The following is a 12,457-nucleotide window of genomic DNA, read 5'->3' as shown; positions in this document are numbered from 1 at the left end:
CCCCGCGCCCTGCTACCCCGAAAACACAATTCCCACACACCTAGCCCAGGCCCCGGATCACCCTTCACCCTTGTAGACCCCTCGCTGCTCCGCAAGAGGCACCGCGCCGCCCCTCCCCCACCCCTCTCCCCGGGCCCTCGGGCCCCCACCAGAACGTGTGCTCTACACGCCGTCGCGGCCAGCCTCCGGGGCGCCCCCAGTTGTCCGCCGAGAAGTCAGGCCCAAGAAGAGGGGGAGGGGGTGGCAAGGGGTAGCGTGCGCGCCGGGAACGCCGTCCCGCGGGGTCCCCCAGTCCGAAGGGAGACGGAGCGCGGGGACCGGTGGGGGTGGGGGCCAAAGGCAATACTCACCGGTTCCACAGTCGCCATCTTAGATCGATCTGATCGCACAACCGCTTCTGAAGGGGGGGTGAGAGAAAAAAAATGAGATTCAAACCGGATTGGCCGGCTACTGTTCACGTGACGGACGTGTCCGTTTGGCCCTGGCGGCGCCTGCGCAAGACTGCGGCTGCGTGTGTAACGAGAGGCTTCTGGGAAGTGGAGTCTCTCTGTCTCTCGCTTTTTTTTTTTAAGTAGAGAAGTTTTTTAAAAAAAAAGGACTGGTCACGTGGCCGAGGGGTATGGTTCGCGGTTCTCGGAGCGGCGGACACTCGCGTGCTGAAGAGTGGTTTTTCAGTCCTCTGCTCTTCCGCCTGGATAGCTGCTGTCTCACTTACTACCAGGCATGCCTCCTGTGCCCTTTGTCGCCCTGTCCTCCCATCTTCCGCGGAAGGTTGGGAACTGTAGGCTCAGCACGCACAATAAAGCTTCATTTGCTTAGTTGAGGTCCTAGAAGTTGCCTGTGTGCTTATTTAATTTTCTTTTGACTTCCCACCATTTTCTCTGTTTCAAAAAGAGGCGGTGATGGAGAATCGTTAAGCAGTCAACCCTCCCCCGTCCCCCGGCTCCGCTAACGCTGGTGGTCACTCATTGCCATCGCTGTGAAAAAGGGTGGCGGAACTGCCCACAGTACCCACTTGCCACAGGTGGGGGGAGGGGGAGTGCACCCGACAGCTTTTCCTGTTCCAAATCCTGAGATTAAGACCTCAGAGCCTAAATCTTGCGTGGAAGTAAAAATTATTTAAACGTTCTGTCCTCTCGGTTCCACTGTCTGTTTTAACGTGAACGGAAATAGCCCAAGTCCAGGTGCCAGCCAGGGAAGCCACTCCGGCCCCCGCTGACTAAGCCCTGGACTGACCGTCAGGGGTCGTTAGGCCGGGTCAACTATGACTCTTGACGTTGACTCATTCTCCTTAAGCTAGTGACTTAATCTTTCAGTGCCTCAGCTTTTTCATTTATGAACCGCGGATGGTAATACACTTACCTCACAAGGGTGTGCTGTGGTAATGACTGTAATCAGCTTTGAAAATGCATCGTACTCTATAAATGCTTCATAATAAGCAACCTCGTGCCTTTCTAAGGATCAGCTGCTTCCCCTGCTGTTTTTTTAAAACAATATTAAAAGTTTTTCTTTTGTGTACTTTGTTATATTATCATGTATACCAATGCAATTTTAAAGTTTCAAGACAATTTTGTTCTTTATAACTAGCTACTCTCTGTAGAGGCTTTAATATTTAAGAAAATATTGTTATATTCACAACAATCACTAGCAGCTAGAAATTTATCCCTACAGTGGCATTCTACATTTCCTTTCTCTTTAAGAGACTGTGGTGTCATTTCTCAAGACAGTGTTTTTCTGCACAATCTGGTTACTAATACAAAAAACAGAGGTAACGAAATCTAGTAGAGAGCTGCCGTAAGGTTTTAATGATGAAGACATTGTATCACTATTTTCCATACTTCTTAATGATGGTAACACCAGAAAAATCAGTATGAACAGGCCACCTGTGCTTGCCTGCTTATAGTGTTGCTGATGTCCAGAGCTGTGTCATACCTATTATTGAGTACATAATGGTTGCTTGAGTTGACTAACACATAATTGAGGTTGTAATAAGAACTCAAAACCATTGCCTGTTCATATACTTTGATTCACCTGGATGTCAGAGATGATTAATGAAAGCTTTTGTCCAGTCAGCTTAGCTCTAGTAGGTTTAAAGTAAATAGAACTCTAAAAAATAAAATGAAATGAAATAAATAAATAAATGGATTTCTATTTACAGAGACTACCTACTCTTTTTTTTTTTAATTGAAGTATGGTTTACTTACAATGTGTTAGTTCCTGGTGTATAGCATAGTGATTTAGTTATATATATATATATATGAATATATATATATATTCTTTTTCATTATAGGTTATTACAAGAAATTGAATATAGGTTCCTGTGCTATAAAGTAGGACCTTGTTGTTTATCTCAGAGACTATCTACCCTAAGTTAAACTATCCAAAGTAATTATACTCTGTCACAGTGATATTCTCTGTTGATTAAAAGTAGTATCTGGTTATCTTCTTTGGGGAGACAGTATAGATGTATTATCTTCCTGATGCTGCTAGACAATAGAGCAAAGAGATTTAAATTTTTAAGAGATTTCAATCCCCATGAAGAACTGAAAACCACTGATGTTCCTAAAAAATTTTTTAATGGTACCTTCCATTTTATGAACTTTTCTCTTGATCAGAAAACACTTCATTTTTGTCAGTCACCCTAGGACTTCTACAATACATCTATATGCTCCTATTCTCTACAGCTTAATTTCTTTCCATTTTGGATACACTTTGTCGCATGTGTTTTATAACACAATGTGTCTGTCTAATATTATCATTAGATTCTATCATGTCAAAGATTTAGTGATTAGATATATCTCTGTGGGTAGATGATTGTTTTATTTTGACCAATCTGAAATATACAGAGCAGAAATTTTATACTTTATTAATCTATTAATCCACAAAAAATACATTTGTTACATCACTACCTTATTTGTGCCTGTATTAAAGAAAGGATAATAAAAGGATATTTGAAATGGGATATGGTATTGAAATACTTATTTCAATATTTATACTCTACTTGATTGAATTATCTAGTTAATACATAACTAGTGGCCCAGCACAGTATCATGGTAACAGTTATTTATAAGCCTGGAATTGTTGGTTATCATTTAGCATCTGTAATTAGTCATGGTCTTTTCTTTACATAACATATTCCTGAAGCTCATATATTACTAGTCTTCATAGATTTAACTCAAGCTAAAAAGGCTTTAAGTAATTTAATAGAATACATCATAATAAAAACACATTTTTATCATGTATTTTGTCATTGGAATTTCATTTAGGTTTTCTTTCCTTTTTTTTGTTTTTTTTTTTTTTGTTTTCTTTCCTTTTTGTTTTGTTTGTTTGTTTTGGTAGGGTGAGGGTAATTAGGTTTATTTATTTATTTTTAATGGAGCTATGGGATATTGAACCCAGGACCTTGTGCATGCTAGGCAAGTACTCTACCACTGAACTGTACCCTCCTCCTCATTTAGGTTTTCTAGATAGCCAAAGTCATTGTTTTGCTAGGCATTGTTGAACTATGGTTCAAACTGATCAGTCTCTCAAAAATATTACTGTGATCAGTCCCTCAAAATATTACTGCTACATTGTTTAAGACTTTTTTTTAAAAAAAAAACAGGCCTTGGAATTTCAGACATTTTATTTAGATTTGATGCCTTTTGAGTCTCTGATTAGTAGTAGGCAACCATTTTTCTTAAAATGAGTCAGTTTTGAGACTGATAATATGAAATTATATATTTTTATATAATGATCCCTAGTATTTAATGTTGGGTATTAACTTTAGATATAATCTAAACCAACCTCTAGTTAACATTAACATTTTTTTAAACCTTTTTCACTCTCTTTTTAAACTTGGTTATACTACTTTATATATCTGTATCTATATCTATGTATATTTTCATTGTTAGTCATTTTCTACAGTGATATTCCTTTAGGAAAGACCTAAAATGTTGGCTTCTCACAGGATAAATTATCTTTTAAATTACAATTACATAGTTTAGTATTTGAGAACATGAACTCTGATGTCAAATTATTTTGGCTCATAATCCCAATTCTACCATTTACTGTGTGACCATACACAGATTATTTAACCTCTTTGTGCCTCATTTTTGTCACGAGTTAGATGGGCACAATAATAGCACTTACCTTGTACGTTACTGTGAGAAATGAGTTAATTCATGTAACATGCTTGCAGTAGTTCTTAGAACATAGTAAGCACTCAATGTTAACTCTAGTTACCATGATGTAATATTCTATTAACATAAATTTATTTGTATTTTTCAATATAGTGTAATAGGTTTAAGAAATCTATGCAGAGAACCAACTTCTGCCCATTATCTTTAGGATATTCTAAGCTTTCAGAGCCAAGCAACCTTTACTGATTTCTTATAACATACCAAGGATTTTTCATACTGATTAATTCCTTTGACCTTTGTAACAAATATGTGAATTAAACATTATCACCCCTATTCTATAAAGAAACAGATTCAGTAAAGTTAGGGGACACAGGCAAGTCCACATAGCCAGTGGTGAGCCAGAATTCAATCCCAATTCTCTTTGCTCCAAGATTCTTTCCTCCATACCACAACTGTTTTCTCCGATAGGGTCTTCCAAATGCCTGTTTCTAATACTTCTAACACTAAGTTCATTCATGAAACTGACAGTTCAAGAAGTACTAAGTTAATCATTGGAAAGATATAATTGTTGAAGGATATTTAGAGGACATGGGAAGCCCAGGCACATCCTTTCTGGACTGTAAAATCTGCTTGGCATCCTAAGTCCTATGAATATAAATAGTTCACCACCCATATAAAGATGTGTGACTAAGAACCAAAAGAGTGCAGCTAACAAGCATCATAACAAGCACTCATTCACCAGATGATTGACACACTCACTTCGTTTCTTCCTTCCTTTCATTCAGATCTCTGTTCCTCTGTCTCCTGAGGGAAGGATTCCTGGACCACCCTATCTAAATTAGCATGCTCATTACTCTTTATCCCCTTACCCTACCTTATTTTTCCTCAGATCACTTCTTGACTCTAGCTCTAAACCCAGTGTTATATTAAATATTATTTAATTGCTGGTTAAATCTCCACTAGTAAAATATTAGCTCCTTGATGACTTTGTAGGTAGATTGCTAACAAATATTTGGGAAAAACCCAAATCTAACTTTAAAAACTTCACAAAAGTATAGCTTAAGGACTAATAATGTAATCGGAAAACTACGTATGCCAGGCATTATGTTAAGCAGTTTATATGCAATGGTAATACCTCATTTTATCTTCCAAACAACATTCTGAGCTAGATGAGGTAACTGAGGTTAAATAACTTTCCCAAGAATACAGTTCTATCTTCAGGGCTCTTAACACTATATAATATTGACTAGATTGTAATTGGACTACTTTATAAAAAAGATAATTGTCTGAAATAATAAGAAATGAATAATCTGTAAAGAGTGAGATGTGAAAAATTCATGTAAGTAGTATCCTGGGCCAACAATAAGTACTATAAATAAACTTAATTTACCTTTTAAAATTGAAATTAGGAAGAAATGAAAATATATGGGATGAGATCAATAGTCTTTAGAAAATAGCTCAAAGGATGTAAATACCCACAATTCAGACATTTGGGTAGAACTTTAGGGAGGAATGACTGGCTTTTCATTGTTACATATATGTAACAATGCATTGAAAGAAATATAATGAGAAATAAAATGTCTAAAGAAAGAAATGTGTTAATGGGACTTGCCATTTATAAAAGGGGAATCTAGAATGACAATATTTGATGATCTAGCTCTAGCGTTGTTCTGGGAACAGAGTGCCCTGGCACAAAAATATGGATCTCTGGTCCACTGGCCCTCATTAGTAATGGTTTCTTGCGGGCACCACCCATACAATTAATTTGCCTTGTTTTGATTCCAGGTTCACCAAGCAACCATATGATAAACATATCTTCCAGTATTGATTTATATGTATGTAGCGCTGATATGGATACCTGAATATCTAGAACACAATAGTAATATTGCTCAGAGTAAATGGCACTAAGTTTTTTAGTTTGTTTTACCTCTATGAGCTTTACCAAAAGAAAGCTACGTCTTTGGTGGCTTACCCACCATGACTGGATTTTCTGCGTGTCCTCACAATGTGATGATTCTCTGAGGAAATGGCCAATCTAAAGGAATTATCTGGATGGCTAATCAGCTTTCCCCAGGACTTGCCTTGTGCCTTTCTATTCCATATTTGGAGACATGTGAATTAGAAATTTCTCACTCACATGCTTCTAATTTCTAATTTTAACTTCAGAGTTGGAGAGATACCAATCCTCATTCAGGACATTGCTTAAAAACATGGGCCGTACTAAAAATCTCAGATATGACCCTGTGTGTTTCATGCAGCTAATGGAGAACCATGATTATTGTTTTGTAAAAATAAATAATAAAATAATTTTAATAATACTCCAAGAGAGCCAGTTATATACTTTTTAAAAAATGAGAAATCACTATTAAAGATGGCTATTTGGAGAGAACTTTTGTCAATTTGGTGGATAAATTTAGTACAAATTGACCCACAACATTCAGAGCTTGGAAATAGAAAGTTAGGAAACAAGGGCCATACTTGATCCTATCAGTACTGAGATGATCAGGTTTTAAGAAGGGGGAAAAGGTTTGATCCAGATATGCATGTTACCAGACTGGATGTATTTAGCTTATAAAAAAACTGGCTTCTGGGAAATGAAAAAATACCAGGCTGGGCAGATTTATGAAACAAGTTGCTAGTTTAATTGCCAGATGATTTATGGAACTGGCACCTTAAAAAATGTAATCTGACCTTGCTTTAAAGTTTTTCCTTATATGCTTATATGCTTTTCCCTCTGGAAGGTAAGAGAATATATTCACATGGGAGTTAAATGGGAAAACTATTTCATTTTACAACAAAATGAGATGGCAAGATAAGTAAACACAATCTTATCCCTTTACTAGAGTTTAATTTTTACATTCTGAAAGAGATTTTGGAAATATATAGGAAAATATCAGTGGAGATTATTGAAATTGAAAAACCAAGGGGAAATTATTGTTTTGTTAGTTACAAAAAACATTAGCTAAATGTAATTAAGACTTGAAAGGCAGATCAATCAACAGTACTTGAGTAAAAACATTTAAGTATTTAAGTATTTTAGCTTATTATTTTGGGGGTTTTTTTGGTCTTAAAAAAGAAAGTTACATTGTATGTCAACTGTACCCAAAAAACTTTTTCAAAAAGCTTTAAAAGGGAATGTTAAATATAGAAAATTCATGGTATTTTCTGAACCTGATTAGGGGGTGAGGTAAAGATATTTAAAGTACTCGTAAATAAACTCGGAATTATGCTATTTTGGGAGATTAAACCAGATATCTGATAGAGGATAAGATTACTTAAAAGCCTGGTGCTTAGCTCTATTAAAAAAAAATCACACCCACACTCAGAGGGGAGTAGGTTTATTATTTATTTATTTGCTTTTTAACTTGCAGCTGGACTTTAGCATACGGTTTCACTTTGGTGATGGGAAAACAGCTTAAACTGGTTGAAAAACTTTTGTTTTTCAAACTGGTTGAGGAACATTGGAGCAGAATTGGAATTTTAAAAATTATTTTAGTATTCTTATTTTTACTATTCTTCCCCTTGGAGGTTATTTAAATGCATTTAATTTAATAATGGTTTTATTTTAAACACAGTATAACAAACATCATTAAAGAAACTTTTTAAAGGAAAATCTCCCCTACTACCCTAATATATCCATATGCCAACACTTTATGCTTTTACAATTATACATACAATTTTGAACTCTGCATTTTTCACATGATACATTATTACAAATATTTTGGACACTGTTTATAGACTGGATAATACTTTTTAAACATTTTACTTTGAAAAATTATCAAACTTACAGAATAGCTGCAGTAATTATTTCCACAAATTCTTCTAAGCTAACCAATAGTTAACACATTGCCTTGTCTCTCTCAATCTTTCTCTCATAATTTCTGAGTCATTTGAGAGCAAGTTGCAGACATGATAACCTCTAAACACTTCAACTTGTTTCTCCTAAGTATAAAGAGCCATAATCCAATTAAATCAGGAAATGTAATTCTGATTCAATACCTTTATCTGAAACATAATCATCCAATCAACATTCAAATTTTGCCAATTTTTCCAATAATTACTTTTATAGAATTTTGTTTCCAATCTAGGATCATGTATTGTATTTGTTGTCATGTCTCCTCAATTTAAGAAACAGTTCCTCAGTTTTTCTTTGTTTTTTTGAGACACTGACACTCTGAGGAGTGAGGGACAGTTGTTTTGAAGAATGTCCCTTAATTTTATTTAGCTGATTGTTTCCTTATGATAGTTTAACACTCAATGCTGATAGAGTTACTGTGACCTTGTTATGTTGATACACTTTTGGACTTACTATTTTTGGCAGAAATGCTACAGAAGTAATATTATGTCTGTCCTAGTGCATCATATCAACATTGGTAACATTAGTGGCTTCAGGATATTCCACCGAGTTGATATATTACAATTCTCTTACCTAATTTCCCATGGGAATATATATTCTTATGTACATAGTCAGGTTATTTCCAGTTTTTTCCTATTATGAATAATGCTCCAATACATACACTCATGAGAAATTTGTTTTCATATTTTACATGATTCCTTCAGGATAGGTTTTCAACAATGGAACTAAATAGTTTGTAGAATACAAACAAAATTTTCACTTTTTATTTCTGTTGGAATTCACACTGCTCTCCAAAAGTGTTATATCAACCTAACAGGTCACAACAAACATAAGTATTTTGCCTTTAAAGGAATTAAAAGAATATACTGTTGGGGGTGGGGGGAGAGGGTATAGCTCAGTGGTAGAATGCATGTACTGCCACTTAAAAAATGAATAAAAAGCCTAATTTCTTCCCCCAACCCCCCCAAATATATATATATTTGATGATTTTTATCACTAGTTTCTATGTTTATTTATTCATAGCCTTTACCTTTGTTCCTCTACTTTTATTTTGGAAATGTTTAAATCTACACAATGTTGAAACAGTACAATAAACACCTGTAAACCTTTCATCTAGATTCTCTAGTTGTTAATATTTGAATAAGTGAGGATTTATAAGAATATTCATGATAATTGAAAAGTGTGTAGCAGCCAATGGCAGCCTGTCCCTCAGAATTATGGAAATAGTTAATAAGACATGAAGTCTCTTGCTGCAGAAGAGATACCCAGCCAATAAGAGTACTATCCTAATTATACCATCAAAAAATCAATAATGGATGATAAGGAGGCTGAAAGCAGGGGTACCAAAATACATCACAATCTTTTGCCCAATTCCTGTATCTAAATCAGTTTTCAGGCTCAAAATTCATCAACTGCAGGAGTTGGGTGCCTAGGAGAAAGGAACCACGGCCAGTTATGGGGAAATGATTTCCCCAGGACTTCTCCAAATGAATCTCTGTTCATTTATTTGAGTAAATGTATACTTTGAAAAAGGGACTACCCAAAGATTTCTAACATTGTTGGACTCAGCATCCTAGCTCCCCTCTTAGAATGACGGCATATGGGTTTCAGGTAATAAATGGAATCCTGGTCAAGGTCTAACTCACAGTGAGTCCACTGTATCCAGCAACCTGCTGGTGGTTATTTTACTATTCCTCACATATGTAACTAGAATAGACATACTTGGCAGTTGGAACCTTGGCCCTTAGTTGAAGAGCTATCATAGTGGGAAAGGCCAAGTGAAAACTTCTAAAACTGTTCCCCCTCCCCACCTGATTCCAGCTAAAATGATAAAACAAAAGCAGTATATATATATTTCTGGAAAGAATGGTAATAATTAGTACTATTTCTAAAATTCAAAAGGATCTAGGAATGATGGTCCCCATCATATCCCAATTTAATTCACAAGTGTGGTCCATGCAAAAACTGGATAGATCCCAAAACTTGACATTAGACTACTGAAACTCAATCAAGTGGAAGCCCCAATTGCTGTTGCTGCCAGACATAGTATCTTTGCTATAGCAGATTAATATGGCCTTAGTACATGGTGTATATATATACACTGACTTGGTGACAATTCTTTTCCATCCCTACCAAAATGGGGATTAGAAATACTTTGCATTTTCATGGACAGAACAGTGTACATTTATAATTTTGCCCTTGGGCTATGTTATAATGCAGTATATTGTATTTTCTGTCATAATATCGTCCAATGAGGTTTTGAATGTCTGGATATCTTGCAAAGCATCACATTGACCCACTATCAATGACATCATTCTAATCAAATAGGATGATCAAAAAAGGGCTAGCACATTGGAGAATTTGGCAAGACAAACCAAATTCACCAGATTCATGAGCCTGCCATGACAATACAATTTTTAGGGGTCTGATAGTCAAGGGCATGCCAGGATGTCCCATCCAAACTAAAGGACCAACTATGGCATCTCACATCTCCCACAATGGGAAAGGAAATACAACATCAGACGTGCTTCTTCAGGTTCTGAAAGCAGTATATTCTACATCTGGGATCAAGTGATAAGAAAGGCTGCTAACTTTGAGTAGGGCCCAGAAGAGAAAGTGTTTTGAAGTAGGATCAGATTGTGGTACAATCTGCCTCTTCGGCCATATGACCTGGAAGATCTATGGTGTTAGAGGTATCAATGGTGGTAAAAGATGCCATGTGAAATTTTTGTCAAGTCCCAGTGGGATAATCATAATGCAGTCCTCTGGGGTTCTAGAGCAAGACCACACGTTGGCAGCAGAGAATTTTACTCCTTTTGAAAAACAATTTCTGGCATGCTATTAGATCTTGGTAGAAGAAAAGTACTTGATCAGGGATATCAAGTGACTGTATGGTTTTAACTACCCATGATAAGCTGGGTTCTGTCAGACCTATTCCACCAAGTCACAAGGTTAGGCAGCCTAGCCATGATTCATTATGAGGTGAAAATGGTATATCTGGGATCCTGCATAAGCAGGATCAGAAGGCACAAGAAGTTTGCATCAATTCCCTTCCTTCAACTCACATTATGGCTATATGGGAAATTCCTCATGATTAGCAGATGGAGGAGGAAAATTCCAGCTTGAATCATGACTTGGTTAACTCAATATGTGGATGCAAGCTGAAAATTAAAGTCACTACAGCCCCACATGGGTGTGATCTTAAAAAACACTGATGAGTGAAATTCCTTCCAAAGGGTACATTGTGCCCTGGGTCCTCCACTTTGTGTGGAAAGATGAATGGCCCAGGGTTAGAATATATATAAACTCACATCAATGGTGAATGGCCTGATTAGCTGAACAGGAACCTGAAGGAAGAGTAGAAGATTAAAGTCAAGTGGGTCCGGGATACAGTATGTGGATAAACATATGAAAGCCAACACAAAGTATGAGGATCTTTGTATCCCATGTTAATGTCCATCAGAGTGCATCCATCATGGAAAAGACATTAACAAGCAAGATAAAAAAAATAACTTGGGCATTTGATATTAGCCAGTCCCTGTCATCAGTTACCTCAGTGACTGAACAATGGGTGCATGAATAGAATACCCATGGTAAGATGGAAAAGAGTCTGTGTATAGGCCCAAAAAGATGAATTTCACTTAGCAAGGCTGATTCAGCTACTGCCAATGGCAAACTTCAATTAGCAGACAAAGAGAGGAATCATCATTCTGTCAGGAGAAATTGACCTTTAATGACCAACCAGGAAGGGAATATATACTTGGTGCTCAGGAGATCCATTTGGGTGCCTCTTGATACTTTCTGCCCAATTTTGATGGCAAATGGACATGTACATAAACTATTATGTACCAAAGAAGGGCATGACACCCTGGAAATCAGACCTATAGGATAAGGCCCTGGGCCAAACCATGGGGCAAACTACCTAAACTAGCAAAGGTGTTCTCTGAGGGTGAGAAGAATCTTAAGTGGATGGTGTGGTGGAGTAGGAATATGATGAGCTCAGTCTCAGCGCTGACAACAGCTGCTGTTCCTCTCACTCATCTTCTACTTCTAAATTTCCCCTGGAAAACAGGTCTACTGGATTTAGGATGAAGTGTTCCAGAATATACGTGAAAAAGTGGATCTGAGCAGTACAAGGGGTAAACTGTGATCAACATAATGGTGAGCCACTAAGATTCACCTTTAAGGAAGGGCTTGTTGCTCCAAGCTCCGTGTCAGGGTCTACTTCACAGGAAGCCCAACCAGCAACAATCAATATACATAGATAATAGTTAAAAATTTTGAATAGTTATAGTTTGATACATAGGTATAGAAGAATGCCTATATTTAGTATATTTTTAAAGAAATATTTAAAAAAATATGTACCAGCATTTGAATTGATTTGGAGAAGCTTATGATTAAATTATAATTTATGAATAAATTAGAAAATATATAATGGCATAATATGTCATAAAACCCTGAGTACATATATTAAACTGAA

At 36.6% G+C, this 12,457-nt stretch overlaps 1 protein-coding gene across 1 annotated transcript in view; it reads right to left on the bottom strand.

The window, feature by feature from the left end:
- The window catches only part of EIF4E (eukaryotic translation initiation factor 4E), a 34,565-nt gene extending 33,046 nt beyond the window's left edge, over window positions 1-1,519 (bottom strand). Inside the window, exons 1-2 of the mRNA XM_006208939.4 lie at window positions 1,363-1,519; window positions 351-397 (exon numbers count right to left, since the gene is read on the bottom strand). Of these exons, the coding sequence (XP_006209001.1) occupies window positions 351-368 (18 nt within the window). The 5' untranslated portion in view covers window positions 369-397; window positions 1,363-1,519. The remainder of the gene's footprint in view (window positions 1-350; window positions 398-1,362) is intronic.
- Window positions 1,520-12,457: the final 10,938 nt, after the last annotated feature.

Source organism: Vicugna pacos, chromosome 2, assembly GCF_048564905.1.
Source record: "Vicugna pacos chromosome 2, VicPac4, whole genome shotgun sequence".
NCBI lineage: Eukaryota > Metazoa > Chordata > Mammalia > Artiodactyla > Camelidae > Vicugna > Vicugna pacos.
This window is presented reverse-complemented; position numbering and strand designations above follow the sequence as displayed.